General features: G+C 42.6%; 1 protein-coding gene across 5 annotated transcripts in view; it reads right to left on the bottom strand.

Annotated features, from left to right (window-relative positions):
- The window catches only part of HERC3 (HECT and RLD domain containing E3 ubiquitin protein ligase 3), a 128,094-nt gene extending 110,429 nt beyond the window's left edge, over positions 1 to 17,665 (bottom strand). For 3 of the 5 annotated variants that reach the window (XM_027597634.1, XM_027597637.1, XM_027597638.1), the window contains exons 1-3: positions 17,518 to 17,665; positions 15,071 to 15,132; positions 4,581 to 4,848 (exon numbers count right to left, since the gene is read on the bottom strand). In XM_027597634.1, coding sequence (XP_027453435.1) covers positions 4,581 to 4,806 — 226 coding nt within the window. In that variant the 5' untranslated portion in view covers positions 4,807 to 4,848; positions 15,071 to 15,132; positions 17,518 to 17,665. Of the gene's footprint in view, positions 1 to 4,580; positions 4,849 to 15,070; positions 15,133 to 16,614; positions 16,767 to 16,804; positions 16,957 to 17,517 lie in introns of those variants that run through there. The other 2 variants (XM_027597636.1, XM_027597635.1) reach the window with 2 other exon arrangements.
- Between the last annotated feature and the right edge of the window lie 4,332 nt (positions 17,666 to 21,997).

The raw sequence follows: 21,997 nt of genomic DNA, 5'->3' as shown, positions 1-21,997 counted from the left end.
CGGGAGGGGGTAAAAGGAACCAATCATAGATATGAATCAAACAGGGTTGCACAGAAATGTTAGAGTCTGCTTTAAATGGTTACCATTGAAGTTTCCTGTGAAAAAGGTTTCCCAGAAGGTCAATGCAGAATTTTAAAAATTTAACATAGTGAAGTTAGATTAAATAATTGCACCTACCACAGTTCTTTGTCTACTCAAAATAGAAAGGTTAGAAGAGGTTTACATAAATTCAGACATCCCTAATAACACAAGGATTAGCTGGTGCTAAAATCCCAATATGAAGAATCAGAGTATGCATGGGGAGAGGAGACCTGTGGGTTTGGCTGAAGAATACAGTGCTGACAATGTGGCTGGATGGGAATAAGAGAAGCAGAGTAAACTAAGGTAAAATCCTTGAATTTATTTTCTATGGGCAACCAGTTTCTATTTTAGTTTAATAAAATATTTCAAGATGTGCTTAATGTTCAGTTATAGTTTAGTCACTTTACTTATTTAAAAAAATCACAATTTGGGAAAAAACTCACGTTTTGCTTGCTTTATTAAAAAAGAAAAAAATTTAAAATTTAAAAATTTAAAAAGGCGGGAAGGCACACAAGTCTTCCTATAATGTAGTTCTGTAATTCTACATCTTCAGAAATTCTGAGATGAATTCATGGGCAAAAACATGTGGAAATTAGTTTAATAATCCTAAAATTTTCTCACCACTGAAACTACCCCTGATTTTTGGAGAGGTAAGGTTGATAATCACAATGTGATGGGGAGAATGAAGGAGCAAAAAGTCATATGGGAGAGGAATATACAAAACAGTTATAATCCAACTGTTTTTTTTTTTTAAAGCTGGACATTGAGTTTAGATGGGACTTTGATATTCTGCCCATAAAAAATGCTTCTGGGAATCACAGGGCTCTTTGCCTTTGGCCAAAGCACAAATGAATGAGTCACAGAGATACACAACCTAGAACCCCAGGCTGCCCAACACACTGGGAAGATATGGGACCTTCATAACCAGGAGTTTCAGTATTTGATGTGTCCTTGAAATGCCCTCTCCCCATCACACACAGAGACACACAGGAAGCTGGTCACATAAGAGCAGTACTAAGAGGTAAGAGAAATGCACAGTAGCCGCAAAAACAGCAAAAGCAATAGGTAACTATTAGATGCTCCCAAGGAGAAAAAAAAAAACCCTTTAAAATCATTGTGAAGTGCTTTATACCACCGCTATGTCACAGGTATAGGATTCCTCCTAAAAAAAATGAATGTGTGTCCCTGGCAACCATGCCAATTAGAGACAATGTGTATAAACTGATCAACTGGCAGGACAGACGCAAGGTGCACGTTCTGACAGAAGAGTCTCATCCCATCATCCCAGTGCATCCCCTACCCCATCTTCCTCCACCTTTCCTTCCCCTGACTCTTCAATCCTTCACACTACAAAGTCCTCTGGTCTGGGCAATGGTGTGGACTTGAAATCACAAACCCACCCACTGCCCCCAGAAGCATCCTGAGAAAGTGCTCTTCTATCAAGTTCCCTCCCCAAACAGCAGAGGGGTTACTTAGGGCCAGCACAGGCTACCTGAAACAGGGTCTGCCTGTCACTGACTTCCCCCCCTCTGCCTAGCAGCTCTCCAGGTCACAGTTCTCAAAAAACACATGGAGAAAACAAGTTCATTCTCTTTTTCCCAGTCATTAAAAATAAACCCAAATGGTCCCCAATTTAGAACACACCTACCAATGAAAAAAGTTAAAAGAGAGGGAGGTGCCCACCCACATAATCTTTCCATTCAAAGAGGCACTATTTCACAGCTGCTATGGAGTTTATAATTAACAGACAAGCTTAACCAACAACAGAAGTTTCTGGAATCTACTGTAACTTACACTAGGGCCTTGCTTATTACAAATTTAGATTACAAGCATGGGCTGGATTCTGTGGCTGAATCCAAAAGCCTTCTTGACGCACCTCTAGCTCAAGTCTCTTGCAGTCACTCAGCCTTGCCTACAGGGAGCGGGGGCAGGCTGAGGCGTTGGCCTGACCCAGTGTGCAGGCTGAAGCAGTGACTACTCCTGCTCACTCACTCCCAGAGCCCACAAACCACCCACCACTAGCTCCATGGAGCTGTCAGGAGGTTCCACTGGAACAATGTCACATTGCACTGAGGTGCGTTCACCATGGGGCCTCCCACAGGTCTTTGAGATGGTTGGACTGAAAGCATTTTGTTTCCTTTCTCACCTGCCACCCCAGGTTGAATCCTCTGACCCCAGGTTCTAAGACAAAGGGGGGGGGGGGCAGGCAGGCTGCCAGAGGGCAGAATCACAGAGCAGACAGACAGGAGGGCGGGAGCAGGGCAGTTTTCACAGGCCACAGGTAGCTCTGCTGAGTCGTCTTTAACATCTGAATCTACTGCATCAAGAGCTACACTACAACGGGAAGTCTCCTTTTACAGGAAAGGGAATTGAGCTCAGAAATACAGAGACAGGTAACGCCTACACCTGGTTTGTCTGACTCCAGAGTTCACCCTGTGTTGTCTCTGCAGTCCTGGAAAGATCTCCTCCTGGTCCCCAAAATCCTCCCTTCAAAGGCTGGCCAGGGTGAGGACAAATCCTTCAAGGATCATTGGTATGAAGTGGGCCTTAAATATCTTTAAGTCCTGGCTGGACATACACATTCCCATAGGAAGGAGCAAGTTGTTGGACTGTGACTTGCCATTAATCTCTCTCTAGGCATTAATGTTAGATACTGGCTCTCACTTGAGGAAACAGCAAGAATAGGAGGCTCATGTAAGATACAAGTGAGTTTTAATAGAAGGAAGGGAAAGACGACCTTGGTTTTTTTACTCTTTTCCAAAAAGAAAATCATTTTTAGAAATCAAAAACCTTCCTGCATATTATACTTTTATGTCAATTGGTAAAAGATATAATGGGTAGGGTTTACTAACTCAATTATAAATTGGTAGCACATATACTGAAATTTTATTTCAATGAATAACAGAATCTACTAACATTTGAAAACCTTTAGGATCAGGTGCATTGTACATATAAAGGTGTACAAACATATGGCTCATGCTACAAACTCCTTCCTTGAAATCCCAAGAGTCCAGGGCCCACATGTTAGGAAAGCCCTGACAGAACATTGGGATTTGCTCCAGGTGAGCAGGCCTGATGGGATGTCTTAGGGAGGGCTCCAATGAGGGAACCTGTAGGCAAAGAATGGGGAAGAAGCCCACAAATGATACTTCACATACTTCATAATTTTGCTTAAGACCAGTCCAATGGCCCTTTATCCAATGGTCAAATTATTAATTTATAAATTAATACTGACATTTGGGCAGGTGAACTATGGAACACAGCCACTTGCTATGGGAGGGAATAAATATGAGAAAGGAGGGAGAAGTGTGTCATGGAAAAAATTTAGCTCATCCTGATGTCAAACTGACCTTCCTAGATAAACATGAAAGAGTAAAATTATCTAGAAAAAAAAAAACAGCAAGGCTGTTCTTTAATGAAGCTTCAGTATCTTCACTTGATTTGGATTGAATAAAAAAGATAATAAGTAACAAACAAAATGACATCTGCCCATGTTAGTGTGAAAAACACAACATGGTCACAACTGAAGACCCTACCTTATCATTTCTCACCAAAAGGAGACCCATTTAAACTTCATCATTACTACTTCCAAAATCCAAGACTGAGAAAGTACCTCACAGATTCATTCATGCTATATATATATACTCAAGGTCAAACTCACACAGAAAAAGTGGGAGGAAAATAAATTGAAATCAGAGGACTTTAAATATGTGCAGCCCCTTTCACCCTCCATCACCAGTCCTGCCACACTATTCAACATTCCCTGAACAAGGATTGCACCTTGATAGCCATGCCTTTAAAACAAAACAAAACAAAACCCACAGGGTACACTCAGGGTGTGTGCAATAAGCTGAGTGTTCCTGCCACATGCATACACACACACACACACACACACACACACACACGCTAAAGTCCTACTATGCTTCTTACTTGACCCCTAAAGGCAGAATGGATCCCGCTCCCCAGCTCCCTCCAGCATATTCTTTAACTTACCTCACACATCCTTCCACGGGGGATCCCTGGAGCCACATCATCACTAACTCCCATTCAACTATCTCTTCACACGAGCACAGTGCTTAGCCCAAAATGCTAAACAAAAGCATGTTGCCAAAATTGATGAACGAACACTCAATTAGGAGGAAAAATGAGGTGAAAATGCTTCTGATATTGACTGTGTGAGGGTTATAGATCCACAAAATGATCATAATGTCTTAGCATTCAATTACCAGAGAAAAATCTCTCTAACTCTGAACTCGTCAACCTCCCCGCCTCCATCGGCCAGTGATATTACATATGTTATCTAATAAGACGAGAAAGGAAAAGTCTGGTTTTCTGACAAAAAGATTTGAATTGAACACAAAAGTTCCAAACAGCAAGGGATCCCTGCACCAGATCAGAGCCTCTCGAAAGATAAACACTCAGTGAGGAAATCTTCAACCCGCTCTCCCCCTTTCCTCAGCCTTTCTCACCAATCATGGAGGTGAACTAGGTGTGCTCACCTGGCTTATTTCCTTCCCTCTCGTGGCCCAGCTGCCCCTTGGTGTTCAAACCGCAGGTGTACACTTCCCCATCCTCCAGCAGGAATACGGAGTGGTTTCCTCCACAGGCCACTTCCTTGACGCTTCTATCGGATATGAATCCACACACCTGTGGCTCAGCCACAATCCCTTGCAGGTTGGTGCTGATCCCAGGTTGGCCCAGAGACCAATATCCCCAACATAACATTGTTCTGATCCTTCAGGGAGTCATGTAGCCTAGAAGAGAGTTCTGTAAAAAAAAAGGTTTAAAAAAGAGGTCAGAGAAAATAACTTTTAAGTAATAAATATAATCAATTTTAAAAAGAACACTCCCCTTAATACTCTCCAGATACCTTGCATCTCAAAATAATACATATTAACATCGTTGAAAATATTTATAGTAATGATGCTGTTTTCGTGTTTCAGTAGGAGTTTAAAAAAACATTTCTAAACAAATTTTGTTTATATAAATGAATAGTGAACACAAACAGAATATAACTTTTAGATCGCTGATAAGGAACTCCAAATACAGGAGACTCGCTAAAACAATCTTTGCAAACCATTATGGCAATAAGAGTCTGGAAATTACCCTCCTAATTTCATCTTGTCCTTTCTCCTTGCCCCTTTTGAGTTTTCTGCTTATTTCATGTTATAAAATTTTTTGAACTAATTAACTCTTTTAGGTAACCTATTGTTAGCTTGGACAGTAATAATTCACCACTTAAAACAAAACATAATATTAATAATAATAAAATGAAAAAAAAGAAAAATGGGGAAAAAATGTTATCTTCTCTGCCATTTCTTCTTACACATCCTTCTGGCTCAGAGTCAACTTCACTTCCTACCTAAAAGCCCCTAGGGATCATTCCAGCCACAGTTAGCCTGCATTCCTCTGACACATCTACTATAGTGTCTTGATTGGAGACTTTCTCTGTGGTTTGTTGTTTTGTTTTTTTTTTGCTTGTTTTTTTTTTTGCTTTTTTTTTTTTTTAAACTTAACTCCTCAGCCAGAGCCTAACTCCCTTAAATAGGGACCACAGTATAACATACCTCTTTGATTTAGCAGCTACTCAATCAACTTTTGGCTGATTCCTGCTGACTCCAACCCAAAGTTTCACCACCTTTTAGAAATTTATGCTTCCCTTTCATACAAACAAAAACAAAATCTCATTGCGTTCTACCAGTTCACACTCACTAGGATGGCTATAATCAAAAACGACAGATAATAACAAATGTTGATGAGGATGTGGAGAAACTGGAGCCTTCTACATTGCTGGGGGGAACATAAAAATGTGCAGGTCGTTTGGAAAAATATTCTGGCACTTCATCAAAAGGCCAAATATATAGCTACTATATGATCTGGCCATTTCATCCCGAGGTATATATCCAAGAGATTTGCAAATGTATGTCCACACAAAACCATGTACACAAGGAGCACCTGGGTGGCTCAGTCGGTAAAGCATCTGACTTTGGCTCAGGTCATGATATCAGGTTCTTGAGATGGAGCCTCATGTCAGGCTCCCTGCTCAGCAAGGAGTCTGCTTGTTCCGCTGCCCCTCCCCACACCTCATACTCACGTGCATGCATGCTCTTTCCTGCTCTCTCTCAAATCTTAAAAGAAAAACACACACAAAAAAACTTGTACACAAATGTTCATAGCAGCATTACTCATAATACCAAAATGCAGAAATAAACCCAAATACCTATCAATTGATGAATGGATAAACAAAATGGGGTACTTCCAAACCACAGAATATTATTTCACTGCCTATGGTAATGTTATCTGACTTATTCTTTGAACGCTTAAGGCTTCCAGGAAAGGCACAGAAACCCAAAATAAAATATAAAACTGAATCTCAAGATGCTTTCTTAACCAAAAAGTTCTGTTTCTTCCCAAGATTTGTATTCCTTGTCTAGACTCTAGAACTAAAAGGACATTAAGCTTAGCTGTTATTCTTTGAGTTAATTACAAAGGGAGGCAAGATAAAGCACAAACTGGGGCAGGGGGGTAATATATACATTTTAAAAGACCAGAAAAATCACATAATCTTTTCATAATTTAATTTTCCCAACTAACTTCTTTCATCATTTTTAATGTTTCGTGAATTCGTCTTATCTCACCTACCAATAATTACATAAGCAGCATCACAGAGCTTACTATGCAACAGTCACTGTGCTAATTAGCATTTTATATCATTATTTCATCTTCACAACAACCTTATGCCATAAATACTATTTTTAGCTTCATTTTCAGATAAAGCAAGCCTCAGAGAGACTGAGAAGCATGCCCAAGGTCACACAGCTAGAAGGCGTCAGAACCAGGCTACAAATCTAGGCCTGATGCCAATGTCCACAGTCTTATCCACTGGGCTACACTGCCTCCCAAGCAGGTCACCTACAGGAGCAAGAACACAAAAATTACTTGCAGAATGACTAACTGTAGTCAGGATACAATACAGTATGCCCTGCAAAGTTGAAAATAAAGTTGCCCTCTGAGAGGGAAACTAGTCAGAATTAAGAGATAATGGCTGAGATTAGGCAGCTGTAGCATTAAGCCATCCCCTTAACCAGCCAAGTACAAACAGTGCGTCTAAAAATATGGCATGAAGAAGCTACAATTGTATGTCTGCAAAAAGATCTATAAACAATGCTCACAGCAGCTTTATTCATACTAAACAAAAATGGCAACAACCCAAATGTCCATCAACAGGAAGCTGGATAAACAGACTGCAGTATATTCATACAAGGAACACAACTAATCAATAAAACAGGGGGAGGGGGCATGGCTGAAACCCACTTAACGTAAAAGCAAGCTGCAACTCAAGGTGACGCAATCCTTCTGAATGATAAAGGTTAGTTTAAAAAAAATTCCTCAAGGGTGTTATCAACTGCTTTTTTTAAATCCATGTCCCAAAGTCCCTCTTCATCTAGTAACAAATTTGCTGCTCTCTTGCACAAGGGTAAGCATGACCCTGGCCAAGCCAATCAAAGAACACCCCTCCAGGGGCGCCTGGCTGGCTCAGTCAGTTAAGCATCTGCCTTCAGCTCAGGTCATGATCCCAGGGTCCTGGGATTGAGGCCCCCATTGGGCTCCTGCATCGGGCTCCCTGCTCCGAGGAAAGCCTGCTTCTCCCTCCCCCTCTGCTGCTCCCCCTGCTTGTTCATGTTCTCTCTCTGTCAAATAAATAAAAAAATAAAATCTTAAAAGGAAAAACAAAAAACAAAAAACCACCCCCACAAGCCATCACATGACCCCCCACCAAGCCAGAGAAGGCCACCCCTAAGCCACAAGACATGACCACAGCAACCCAATCAGAGAACAGCCCCTAAGCCATTTTGAATGGTTCAGGGATAGGTTCACACTCCCAAGGGAGCCAGAGTCCTTCCCCATGAAGCTCACTGGAGCTCTAAAGGAAGACTGCCTTTTGCCTCTGAAGGATAACTGAGGCTGCTGCGAGCTCTGTTCCCTGCCACACGAGGATACCTATAAGACATTATTACCCTCCTAGCCACAGAGTTTCAAAGACAAGAGACAGAACCAGTCCCAATAATGTTGCCTAGCGGGGGATCCCCTCTTGCCTGGTGCCAGCACCACCACCTTCACTCTTCCCAACTGCAGCTGTTCTTCATTATTTGTGGGCTCCATGCATGTGAATTTACCTACTCACTCACATGTATTTGTACCCCAAGAGCGATACTTGGAGCATCTCTGTAGTCCTTCTCGGATAGGGGCAGAGAGGTGAAAAATCTGAGTCACCCTACGCACACATTCCCAGCCGAAGTCAAACAAGGGGATGCTCTGCCCTCTCGTTTCAACTCTCATACTGTACAGAAGTGGTCTTTCTGCCGTCTATTTGGTGCCAGACTCTTCAGATTTTTATAGTTTTTGTTGGTGATTTTGCTATTTAAAATGCCACCAAGCACAGCGCTGATGCTGCCTAGTGTTCCTAAGTACAAGAAGGCTGTGCTGTGCCTCACCAAGAAAATACATGGGTTAGATGAGCTTCACTCGCACATGAGGTATAGTGCTGTTGGCTGTGAGTTCAATGTTAATGAATCAATCATGGGATAGATCTAAGAAAAGGAAGAAGGAATTTGCTGATCTACATATGTGGTGGCTGTGGAAAGTGCTAAAGTAACATCTACAGTGCATAATGAAGCTACAGAAAAGACAGAAAAGTAGCTGAATCTGTGGATTCACGAGATGATTGTAGTGTGTGGTGGACAGCATTGCTGGGAGGCTGAAAGCCAAAGAAATACACCATCGCATTACCAAGGATCAGAAAAATGTTAAAAACCCTCTTGGCTAGTGTTCTGTCATAAAGAAATATTGTATACAATTAATCACTTGTAAAAAATATATATTAAACTGGGCATCTAAACAGAAATACGCATAAAACACACACAAAATAAGGTCATATACGGATTGGTTGAGCAGAGGCTCTCAGCAGGAACCTAACTAATTCTGTATTTCTAGAAGAACAGTAGCTCAGTATTCACTACTTCAGTGTTTGCAGTGGCTTTGTAGAACACAACTACCACGAAGAACAAAAATCAACTGTATACAGTCTGAATCTCCCTTTTGTGTTTAAGATTGTTCAAATTGGATTTGTCACTTGAAATTTAAAAAAAAGTCCTGATTGATATTATTAATAATTACATTATTAATAACAACAGCAGGTAAGACTTAATTTGAGCTTACTCTGAGTCTGGCACTTTTTCTATGAGCTTCACAGATATTAACTCATTTCATCTTCTATGAGATAGGTGCTGCTATTATCGTGTCTAACTTAGAAATGAAAAAAAGTGGAACCAGAAAGAAAGGATAAAGGAAAAGAAAAAGATAATAAAACAGAGAATGAAGGAACTTGACTAAATCACACAACTAGGCAATGGCAGAGTTAGGATTTAAGCCCAGAATCTGTGCTCATGACCATTATGCCATCTAATAAGGAATCTAGAAAATAAGGAACCAGCCAAAGGGTCAGAACTTCCCAATGTCTCCAGCACCGTCCAGAGAGAAAGGGTACCATTACCAGTCAACCTATGTGAAATGCTAAGTAATCACTGCCCAAGAGTGGAGGTGGGTAGATCAGACTCCATAACATTAGTCATTAAATTCACCCAGACACTTGCCATACTTAGATTCCGTAATTAACAAGCACCTTAAATAACTTGGTTTCCGAGGCAGCTTCTACTATGGGGAAAGAACACCATGACCAGCTGACCCAAATGTCCCAGCCTTCTTGGCATTTCTACTTCTCGTTATTAATTTAGCATCCTGGATGTATTAGCTTCTTGTAAGTTTGTTTAGCATGAGTTAGTCCTTGAAAGTCAGCGGAACTCTGGGAGCTTTGGCCAACTGCAAGCCTGAGTAAGCAGCCTGATGTATGGCCTCATCCTGATTTTACTACAATTCATTTCAAAAAAGACAAATAGAACTATTGTTCAAGAAAACTTCAAAAATCCTTCCCACCTGAGTTATAGTAATGGAATTTTCAAGTAGCCAAATAAAGAAGTAACGAAGGAGGAACCACAAATAAAATGTATTCCCATGAATGGATTAAAAACCCTAATTAGAAGTGTGATCTAGGTCATCAGGATGCTCTGCCAAAACTATAGCAGGAGGCACTAAATCGTCTAGCTTTCAGGAGAGAAGTTCAGCGCAGTGCAGAGAAGCAGCCGTTAATACAGCTTTCACTTAAAAGTACACCCTAGAAGAACCCCCAAATCTAGCAGCGACTGGCATCCGTGAATTTAAGGTCTAGCTTCAGCAACATTCTTCATCACTTGGCCTTTTGCTCTCCCAGGACCTCCCACCCATTTTTCCTCACTCCCTGTCTGTCCCTTGCTCCTAGAGGAGTGGAATATTCTCCTTCCTTTCAGAACTCGCAATTATGAACAGTGCTGCAGAAGGATACAGGACTGCACTCTGGCTCAGCACCTACGCCAGCCACTGCAGTCCCAGCCCCTCCTTTTCCTGCCTGACTTCCCCATCACAAAGCAAAAGGAAGGAAGATGTTCTATTCCCTCCATGTCGTACCTGGTACTTTTCCCAGCCCTTCTCCCCATCTATTTTTGGTAAAAGATTCAGGATAATCTCAGCAGGGTTTAAAGGTCAAAAGGACTAAAGTTCAAGCCTGAATTAACCACACACTAGCTGTGAAATCTCGGGGAAGATATTAGCCACTGTTCCCTGTTTCTAAAATGGGGAGAAGGGTGCTTAGCATGATGCCCAACATACAGTACTAAGTGATCAATAAATGTCAACTGCTATATCACTGTTACTCCCTAGTCCGAGTGTTCTTCCCCGAGACCCTCAGCAAACAGGACAGTCCCCAAAAGAGGCTGGGGGTATGACTCCTTTCTTTCTCCCCGTGGTTAGCATTAGCTATGTTCCGCCAAATCTGTGCCACAGCAAAGCAGCACTACCACCATCTGTCATAACTTTCATGAAGGGGATTCGAGGTTGCTAGGAGAAAGTTTTCTGCATGTCTTTTCTTTCAAATTCTGGGTGGGGGGTGCGGGCAGATAAAACTCTTTTTATCAGTCCTAGTAAGCTGAATGCTAAAAGATAAGCTGCAATTCCTAAACTTTGTCTCATTAATCAGACCATACACACAGTAGCCTAACGACTGATTCTTATTCCTTGTCTGAAAGCCACTGGAACCTAAATAACACTCGGGCAGGACTTCTAATCTCATTCATAATAGGGATAAGCGTCCTTTAAATAAGCTTAGAAGCCATTACCCGCATGGTGTATGGGGAGAAGGGGGATCTTTTTCAACGGTAGGAAAAGGCAATGCACAAGGCTTCAGAGCTCTGCAGGCCCTCCCCAAATCAAAGCTTGAAATAAATCTGGAGCCAAAATTCAAATGCAGAATTAACTCCAGTAACAAAGAAGACTCATTCTGATGATATGCTTTACTGTTAAAAAGGTTACTTACCAAACAAATGGCAGAGAAAGCAAAGAGAAGTTTTCAACCATGAGACTCTGCTCCTTGCTGCTTTCTCTCCCTCCTTCACTTCAGCTGGACTTTGGTTCTCTCTTTCAGCCAGCAGAGGAACCATTTCTAGCCCTCCCCAGAAGGGACCATTACAGATGGTACCTTCTTCACTACCTGGTGCTGGGCCCTGTGAAGCTAGAATGATCTCTCTGCTATCTGTGTAAACTCTGGGCTGCCTCCAAAAGACCCTTGACCAGCCTGGCAAGAACTGAAAAGTCTGACAGTGCCAAGTCAAAAATATGAAGCAACCAGGACTCTTATACACAGCTGGTGGGAGTGTAAATTGACATAACCACTTTGGAAAACAAGTTGGCATTATCTAGTGAAGGTGAAGATGTGAAGAGCCCACAGCATGGCAGTCTCACTCCTACCCATATGAACAACAAAATCCAACTTACCAAGCACCTACGGGGCTCCTGCACCATGCTGAGAACTGGAGATACAAAGATGAGTGAAAGCTGGAAATGAAACTTTCTCCAAAGATGGAAATGTTACATACCTACACTGTCCAGCATGGTAGCCACTAGCCACACAAGACTATTGAACACCTGAAATGTGGCTAATGCAACTTAGGGACTAAAATTACCTGAAATTACTTATAATTTTAATCCAAGTCATATATGGCTAGTGGCTACCTTATTGTACAATGAAGCAAGAACCCCACGGACATGTACCTTAAGATATATGCACAAGGATGTCTGTGTCAGCACTGTTTGAAATCGGTAAAACAAAGACAACCCAAATGTCCATCAATAAGGAAATGGATAAACTGTGGCACAGCAGTCAAAAATGAATGCACTCTACAAGCACCAATGAAGCTAAACCTTGAAAGCAATGTTGAGGGGGGAAAAAATGTTACAGAAGAATTTAGAGAATGATGAATTTTTACAAAGTCCAAACACAAGTATAACAAGTATTTGTAGGGGCACCTGGGTGGCTCAGTCGTTAAGCGTCTGCCTTCGGCTCAGGTCGTGATCCCAGGGTCTTGGATTGAGCCCCGCATCGGGCTCCCTGCTCCTCAGGAAGCCTGCTTCTCCCTCTCCCACTCCCCCTGCTGGTGTTCCCTCTCTCCTGCCTCTCTCTCTCTCTCTGTCAAATAAATAAATAAAATCTTTAAAAAAACAAAAAACAAAAAAACAAGTATTTGTAGATAAAAACATTAGTGGTGGCAAAGCCATGAAGAAAAGCAAAAAAAAAAAAAAATGATAAATACAAAATATAAGGTAATGATTATGGAGCCAAGAGTTGGAAGGTACAATGTGGAAGGAGCACAATGGGCATGGCTAATGTTCTGCTTCTGTCCTTTTATTGTTGCCTCTTAGCGCATATATTACATATATTGTCTTATGCCTACAATTACCTCACAATAAAAGAAACGGAAAAGTACTACTGAGGTAGTGTTGCTGCTTCTTGCATCTCACCCACCAATTTCCACCCGTACACAGGCTGGGAGCTTCTCCGTGGCGGAGATAGGTTTCACTCATCTCTGGGTCTCCAGTTCTCAGCAAAGTGCAAGAGCCCAACCCTGCTTGCTAAGTGCCCTTGTGACTTGAACCCAAATCAGGGAAAAGCAGCACTCCCACAACTTCAGTTTGTTAACAGTTTTGTTTTCCAGGTAATACTAGAGAAACATTCCCTCTGCAGTAACAAAAAAATAATACTGTATTTCCTCCACTCTAAAATGCACCCTCCTTCACCACATTTTAGCAGATCTGAAAGTAGAATGCCTTCTACAATTGAAGTTGTCAGTAAAGGGTGGTGTTTCTCAACAGCACTGGCATGCTAGAATTCAGGATTGAAAGCTCTGTGAAGGAAGGACTGAGCCTCTTTTGTTCATTTCCCAATCCTCAGAGAAGTGTCTGCCACACAGTAGGGACTCAATAAATAGTTGCTAAATAAAGAAAAATAGTTACTATTACTGCAAGCCTACTCTGTGTCTGAGTCTTGCTAAAAACTTCACACAGATTATTTATTTTGCCCTTTACAATAACTTCAAGGCTTAGCAAGGTTAAGTGCCCAAGACACTACATGTAAATAAGTAGTTGAGGGACGCCTGGGTGGCTCAGTCAGTTAAGCAGCTGCCTTCGGCCCAGGTCATGATTCTAGGGTCCTGGGATCAAGTCCCACAACGGGCTCCTTGCTTAGCAGGGAACCTGCTTCTCCCTCTCTCCCCCTCTGCTTGTGTTCTCTCTGTCAAATAAATAAAATCTTTAAAAAAAAAAAAGTAGTTGAAATAGAAACTTAGTAAATGGCAAAGGCAGGATTCAAATCTCCTCTAGACTCCAGAGTCCGTGCTCTTTTTTTTTTTTAATTTTTTTAAAAGATTTTTATTTATTTGAGAGAGAGAATGAGAGATAGAGAGCACGAGAGGGAAGAGGGTCAGGGGGAGAAGCAGACTCCCTGCTGAGCAGGGAGCCCGATGTGGGACTCGATCCCGGCACTCCAGGATCATGACCTGAGCTGAAGGCAGTCGCTTAACCAACTGAGCCACCCAGGCGCCCCAGAGTCCATGCTCTTAACCATGACACAATATCATCTCACAAACAAAATGAAGCCAAGTTCCACCCTTTCACCAATTTTGAAAATAAATGTTTAAAGAAAACTGCCTACAGTTAGTGAGCTTATATTAGCGGAATCACCGGCCATGTTTATAGGCAAACAGAAGCTATGTTAGCCAGAGATGGGGGAGAGGTGAGTGAAACAATCTCATAGATAGCCAGACTTTCCTCCATATCCACCCTGACTTACAATATTAATCCAGTTACTGGTTCACACACAGAAACACATGCCCCTGACACCAGTAAGTACTATTTCCAAATGTAGTCAATGTCTAAAGACAAAAGAGTTATATCATCAAAGGGATTATCTTATTAAAAAGACCCTAAAAGTCCATTTGATCCAACCTCTAAGCAAGAAACTTAAATTCCTAACCTCATTTTAATGGCAGCTAAAGCCTTCCGAGGCCAAGTAACTTTGGTCCTCTGAGAAGTAAGTGGTTGAAGCAGAGACCAGAAACTAGGTCTCCTACTTCCTGGGCTCACCGTGTTCTCTTCACTACATCACAGCAGAGGGAAGTCATTAAGGATTTGTTAAGGTCCCCATCTAGGCAGCTATACTAACATGAATCCTTTACACAGTTTATCTAGTTTAATCCTCTTGTCGATTCTGTGAGTTAGATATTATCTCCATGTACAAGATGAGGAAACTGGGGGCGCCTGGGTGGCTCAGTCAGTTGAGCATCTGCCTTCAGCTCAGGTCATGATCCCAGGGTCCCGGGATCGAGTTCCGCATCAGGCTCCCTGTTTGGCGGGGAGTCTGCTTCTCCCTCTCCTCCCCACCTGTGCTCTCTCTCACTATCTCTGTCACTGTCTCTGTCTCTCTCTTTCAAATAAATAAATAAAATCTTAGGAAAAAAAGAAAAAAACAAGATGAGGAAACTGGATTCAGAGAAATTAGGTAACTCACCACAGGTCACACCCTTGGCATATGGACTAGAAGCCAGAATGGTTTTCCCTCACCTTGAAGACCTGCAAGTTAAAGAAATCATAATTAACATTAGCACGGTGCTACAAAGTGCTTTCATGCTATTGAAAAGAAAATGAGAAGTAAACTTCTGAAAATAAGAACATCTTTATATTATGAAAGCTTAAATATTCCCCAATACCTGCACCTTAAGACTGGAGTGTGGTTAAATACCAGTAAGATAATCTCTAACCAACTACAAAGATGTCGCCTCTAAAGGTGAACTTGAGACACAGGTAGCACCTTAAAAAATTACTAGTATTTGTAGTAAATATAAAGGAAAAATAAAGTTATTTTTAAATCTCCCATTTAGGTTAAAAAGAGAAAATTTTGAAAAATAATTCAATTTTGTCTATTTTCCTCCATTTTTTCCATGTACCACACACAGTATAGCTTATTTTGCCAGAACTGTTTTGAAGACTTTCTCTTTCATTCCTGTCATCACCACATCCTCTTTCATGCAAAACAAGATGAGACTATCTGAGAGGCACCTTAAGTCTCTCAAAAGAAAAAAGTCCTCCATAATTTTCATGTATTATCATAACTTTATTTCTATCTTTTATGTAGGAAATCCCGTTCAATTTGGAGAATATTACTTTTATTTCTGAAACTGCAGCAAAACTATCTTGTATCTTCAGGAGCGCAACTCTCATCTTTTTAAAATTCTTTTTAATTCTTATGCAAATCTTAAAAAATTTAAATTTGTTACTCAGAACGAAATGCTATAACCAACGACTCCCCACGCCATTTGGAACATTTTAGAATCTCGGTTTCTTTTTTCAAAAATAAAAACCCAACTACATACAGAACAAGTAAAACTGTATGCTAATCGATGGTTTCTTTTTTACATGCCAAAGGAGGAGTTTTGCCAAAGAGGCTCTGAGCCTTCCTCCTTGATTCCTGCATAGTTTCTCCAGAAGGTTCCTAGCCTTAGTGGGGTCAGACAATAATGTGTAATTCATCTATTTTGCTTTAGAAGGAGATTAAATATATTACTCCCCTTTTCTGATTTATAATGTCATTCCCCTGCCCTCAGGGTAAAATAAAGTACAAGAAGAGAGAGAGAGCTTCACAGTAATCTGCCTACTAAAACAAGACATCTCTCTCCAGAGTCACTGCATTTAAAAAGGCTGCCAATCCTCATTTTATTTCACTTTTCCTTCTTCTCAGTCTGGAGTTAAAAATCAGCTCACTTGATGTTATCAAATCATCAAATGAAAGGTTCTAGAAATAGCTTCCTATTTGTGGAAGGAGCCAGAAGACGTACAAAAATGGAAGAGAGCTCTCGAATCGTCTTTGCTAAAGCATTCGTGTGTAATGAATGCAAGCAAAATCCTGAAAGGCTTGCTTAGCTATGAATTCAAGGTACTTCCTAATGGGGCTGATTTAAAAGCTAAAGAACAATGTAACCAGAAAAAACAGCCAAAAACCGTGACAGACCAAAAGCAAAGTTCAAATACACATTGCCCGGGGCCCGCTGTGCATACCCAGAATCACTGCACAGTTGCTTCAGGTGCTGCTCATCGCGCTCCCTGGCTCATCTGTTTCAGGTTACACATGCTCTTCTCTGTCAGTTGTCCCGGTTTGCCCACTCCACACGTTTACAAATGACTCAAAGTGCCACCTGCCCCCGAACGTCCCAGCTCCTGACACCCCCGCGCCGGTCCACGCACTTACGTGTCCGCACACACACCCTCGCCCCGGCTCCGCCCGCAGGCTGACTGGGGCGAGGCGAGCCCGGCACAGCCTCCGCGGGGTGGGTGGTGCCGTGCGCCGCGGCCCCACTGGCGCTGTCAGCTCGGACGCCGAGCCCCGCGTCCTCACTGCAAACTCCTCGCGGCCGCCGGGGCTCCCCCAAAATGCGGAGGCCTCGCCGGCTCCCATTACGCGGGGAAAGGTCCGCGTTCCTCCCCGCGAGGGTGTCACCGGAGCCCCGGAATTCAAATAGGGGCAGACGAGGAGGAAGGGGAGGATCCTCTTTTTGACTTTCTGCGTCGCAATTCCTCCTGGTCTGCACGCAGCCGAGTTGGGGTGGGGGGGCGCTCCCATTTTTAAGGCTGCTTCCGGCCTTTCCGGGCGCCGGGGCTCTTCTGGTCAGAGGGCATGCCCCGAGAACGCCAGGGAGGCGCGCGCGAAGCCGAAGGGCACCTAGCGCGCCCGGCCCCGGCGCAGCCCCGCCGCCTGCCTCCCGCGCCCCGGAGGCGCTGCAGCCGCCGCGCCCCGACCTCCCCGCGCGCCCGGCACCAGGTCGTCGCGGGGAGCGCCCTGCAGCCGCAGCTGCCCCTCCGAGAGCCGCGCGCTGACAGCCGTGCCCCGCGGAACGCGGCGGTCGCGCGGCTGCAGCGCCGCCGTGCCTTCTTCCCTGGAACCCCGGCCCCCGACCCGCGTACCTTGGCTGCCGCCGAACCGCCGCTCGGGATTCCTACTGTGACAGCCCTTCTGGCCCGGCTCGGGGTTTCTCCGTTTTCGGCGTCACAATAATAAGGAAGTTTCCCCGCAAGCCTGCGGACGGCGGAATGTGCTAGGCGAATGACTTCCCACCCGGCCAATGGGCGCCCTTCTGGGGCGGATTGGCACCAATGGCGGCCGCGGCGGAGCCGGAGGCGGGGCGGCGAGGTCCGCGGGCGGGAGGCGGGGAGAGGCCCAGGCTCCGGAGGGAGGCGGGGGCCGCCGGAGGTGACAGGACCCGCGGGCCCGGCGAGGGGACAGCGGCGCGGGCGTGTGTCGGCCAGGAACCGGCTGCTAGACCAGGGCATTCGCGCCGGAATAGGATTGCTTTTCACTGACGGGGAAGCGAGCGGGACTGATCAGCGGTTGGTTTTTCAGGTTCTGTGTTCTGGGTCTTAATATTTATGCAAAGGTGACCAAAAGCCTTGAGCATGGGAGGAAAATCTAGAGGGTGACAACTGAGGGTGAGTTAGTAAGCGTTTTATTCCGCAGTGGAGGAGTCTTATGTTTCATACCTCTTCGCAAGACTGGACGAAGCGCGGAGCCGAAACGCGGGGCCGCGAGGTGGGAGGGAGGCGGGAAGGAAGTCGGGTGCAGAGGCCCGCACTGCCTGGGCCCCCCTGGAAAGTTGGGGGTCGAAGAGGAGAGCGGTGCTGCAGAAGCAAGGAGGGCTTGGGAGACTGGAGAGTGGGGGCTGGGAGAGCATGAAAAGAAGTCCCTGAGTAGATGACTTAAATCTTATCATCTGAAAGACACCATGTGGCTTCTTCAATGGATAAAGAAGTTTGTCCTCCCCTACTTTCCCTGGCACTGAATCTCAGAGCTTTCTTCTCCTCCCCAAGGTCACAGTGCTTTCAGAGTTCCCTTGGTCCTTGTACTTGTGAAGAAAATATTCTCACAGAGATGACTTCATGTATCTGTTGTCCCCCCACTCCCCACTTAAATTTGAAGCACAGAAGGAGAACACCCTGGGAAAGTACCACGCTAACCCAAAAGAATGGCTTTCCTAGTGGATGAATTTCTGTAACCTGTTATTTGAACTGGAGAGGCCCTTTGAGGCCAGATTCTTCGCAAGGACGTTCAAATCAGGTCAAGTCTGCAGTTACCTGTTCTGGAACTCTGATAGTTTGACCAAGCCAAAAAAAAAAAAAAAAAAAAGTTTTGAGGGGTGGTATATTCCCGGGATGGGTCAATGTTGGCTGACCTATGAACTCTCAATGAAATAAAGCAAGTTGTCAAATGCTCCTGGGACAAGAAAGATAAGAAAGCAAAATCTTGAGGAGCCTGGGTGGCTCAGTCGTTAAGCATCTGCCTTCAGCTCTGGTCATGATCCCAGGGTCCTAGGTTCGAGCCCCATATCGGGCTCCCTGCTCAGCAGGAAGCCTGCTTCTCCCTCTCACTCTCCGAGCTTGTGTTCTCTCTCTCGCTGTGTCTCTCTCTGTCAAATAAAATCTTAAAAAAAAAAAAACTATTTAAAAAAAAAGAAAAGAAAAATCTCAAATTATCAGGTAGCTAAGGTCATCTAAGAAAATTTCAGCCTTTGAAGTTTGAATCACACTGGACACCTTTAGAAACACTGAGGACAAGATTAACAAGATTCCCTTATGCTGTTTCACAGAAGTCTAGATATCTCACAAAGACATAATCCTAATCTAGAGATGGTATCATGAAAAGGAGTTGGGGGAATAGCCAGAGAGGAGTCATGGTAGGAAGGGAGGTTCCTCATGGTTGAGAAGGAAAGAGCGAGATTCTATTTTCATGTGCCAAGTATGAGGTTTGTAATCAGCATTTAGGTCAATATATTTGCCTTAATTGCTTTCATATGAAATTTAATCTTGAGAGAGAAGTTGGTTATCAAAGACTCAAGCCTGGAGGTGGGATATAAGTATGTCTAAATTACAAACTTCCTTACCAAAAACAAGCTTCCTTACCAAATAAACATCCAGAACCCTAGGAACTTACTTATATGTAGAACAATCAGTGAAGATACTCAGAGTACTTCATTTTATTTTCTTAATTGAACCAACATAAAATGCCAATTTCCTTAGCAAGCATGTCCTTCTCCATTTACCAAAATGCTTTGAATGGCCTCAGCACCAACAATAGTCTTAATAACAGATATTTAAACTGATTTGAGAGGCCATGGTTTACTTTTTCTTTGAATTTCTATAGCTCCATCTTCCATCCATTTCTTTCTGACTTCCCATATGTTCCCTAACAAATATACTGTATATTGAGCATCTACTGTAATACCAGCCCCTGTGGATATCTTGGTGACCAAAATGGCACAGTCCCTGTTGCCTTCAAGGGGGAGGCAAACATTAACCAAATAAATATGCCAAGGAGTACATAGTTGCTAACCAAGATAAATGTTATGAAAGAAAACATTCATGTTAAAAAGATTTAACCTAAAAAACAACTGTAAGCAAAATTGACGTCCAGTTAATGCTATGCACACTGATGTATTTAGGAAGTATACTGATATCTGTAACTTATTTTGAAATGTACATTTTAAAAGATGGATTGAAGGATGGATAAAGAGATGGATAGCTGGATATACATGTAACAAATCCAGTATCCCGAGATGTTAATTACAGACTTTACATGGTAGGTAGAGATGGGTGTTCATTGTACATTACTTCCAATTTCTCTGTATGTTTAAAAAATTTACATTAAAAGATATTGGAAAACAAAAAATCAATAAGAGATGTGATAAATTATAACTGTAACCTTTGACAAGCAGAAGGGATCATGTGGTCCAGCTCTAGCACTGGACAAATGAGGAATCCCCAGTGACCAGGGAATGATAGATACCCAGTGCTACTACGCTTCCACCTGAACAGATAGATACCCATTTGCCCCATTTTTAACAGCTCACTTTTTGAAATGCATGTGCCTATTTTGAATTGAAAGAAATTCTCAATACGGTAAGAATAGTGTTTAATGATGATTGTTTTCTGTGTTTAACTTACTTACCCGGCAGACAAATATGAACTTAGTAAACTTAGAGACAGATCAAACTTGTGGGGAAAAAACAGGTTGGCTGCAACATTCTGTCTGTCAGGTATACTTTTGAAGAATTAAGTGTCTTCACCTCTGGGAAAGGAAAACACTGATTATTTGACAGGCAATATGTGCACACCCTGTAAAGCTACATAATGACAAAGGTTTTTCTTGGTCCCCCACCTCCCAAAATACTCATTTTGTCCATGTAGTCAATATTCAAAGGAAAAATTGGTTGTAAAATATTTTTTACATGTTTTCACTGTTTTTTGTTGTTTAATATAGTTTAGCCAAGAAGCCTATATATATATACCCAGGCTAAATTATCTAAGCTTATTGAAAACTGTCCTATAACACACAGCATTGGTTTATTAATGTGAAAAATAACTTGGAAGAAAAATATCATGGTAAATTAATATTGCCATCAATCAAATAATTATTATAATATTTAGTTAATGTCTTCTATATGTATTGCTGGATAAGAAGCATTATTCCTGACTACAGAGAGCATACAGGCTTTATGACTATTCCTTTGTGTTTCTTTAAACTATTCATAGTTTAATTTTGCATTTTTTTAAATCCACCTTACCTTAAATATAAGAAACTCAGTAATATCATATAGGTTAATATTGATGTTAAAAAAAGATTGGATGGTTGAGCATTTCCTAAGAAAGCCTTTAGGGTGAGCTTTGGTTTGTCCCTGAAGGTGCATGCAATAAAGTCTTTAGGAAGTGACATCTTTCATGAAAATTTCTTTTTTTTAAGATTTTATTTATTTATTTGACAGAGAGAGACAGCGAGAGTGGGAACACAGGCAGGAGGAGTGGGAGAGGGAGAAGCAGGGAGCCTGATGTGGGGCTCGATCCGGGGCTCGATCCTAGGACCCTGGGACCATGACCTGAGCCGAAGGCAGACACTTAACGACTGAGCCACCCAGGCGCCCCTGAAAATTTCTCTTCTTACAAGGTCCCAAAACTTGTACCCTTGGAAGTGGCCTCCAACCTACCACTAGGACTGCACTGACAAAACAAGTCCTTGGGGGTATACAGCAAAAAGCATGTCTATTGCTGTGTAGCTGCATAGTGTGCACAGATTTTAACTGCCAAAAATCAGGCAACTGTTTTACCCTTGTAGATGCAAAAAAGACCAAATTCTCCAGAAGTTCACTTGTGTCAAATCAAAATCATCAAAATGAAAACCCCCCTTTTTTTTACGTTAAAGATTAAATCTGGGTCAAATTAAATTTAAGGAATTTTATTATATCCTAGAAAAGCTAAAGTGACCCTATGGAATTACAAATGAGCATGGATAAAACAGTATTAGACAGCTTTTATAACTTGGCCATAAATTCAGGAAACACGGGTGAATATACATAATAAATGGTTTCTTGTTTTACCGTTATGATGTGTGATATGTTCC

The sequence above is a fragment of the Zalophus californianus genome, chromosome 2, assembly GCF_009762305.2.
Source record: "Zalophus californianus isolate mZalCal1 chromosome 2, mZalCal1.pri.v2, whole genome shotgun sequence".
Taxonomy (NCBI): Eukaryota; Metazoa; Chordata; class Mammalia; order Carnivora; family Otariidae; genus Zalophus; species Zalophus californianus.
This window is presented reverse-complemented; position numbering and strand designations above follow the sequence as displayed.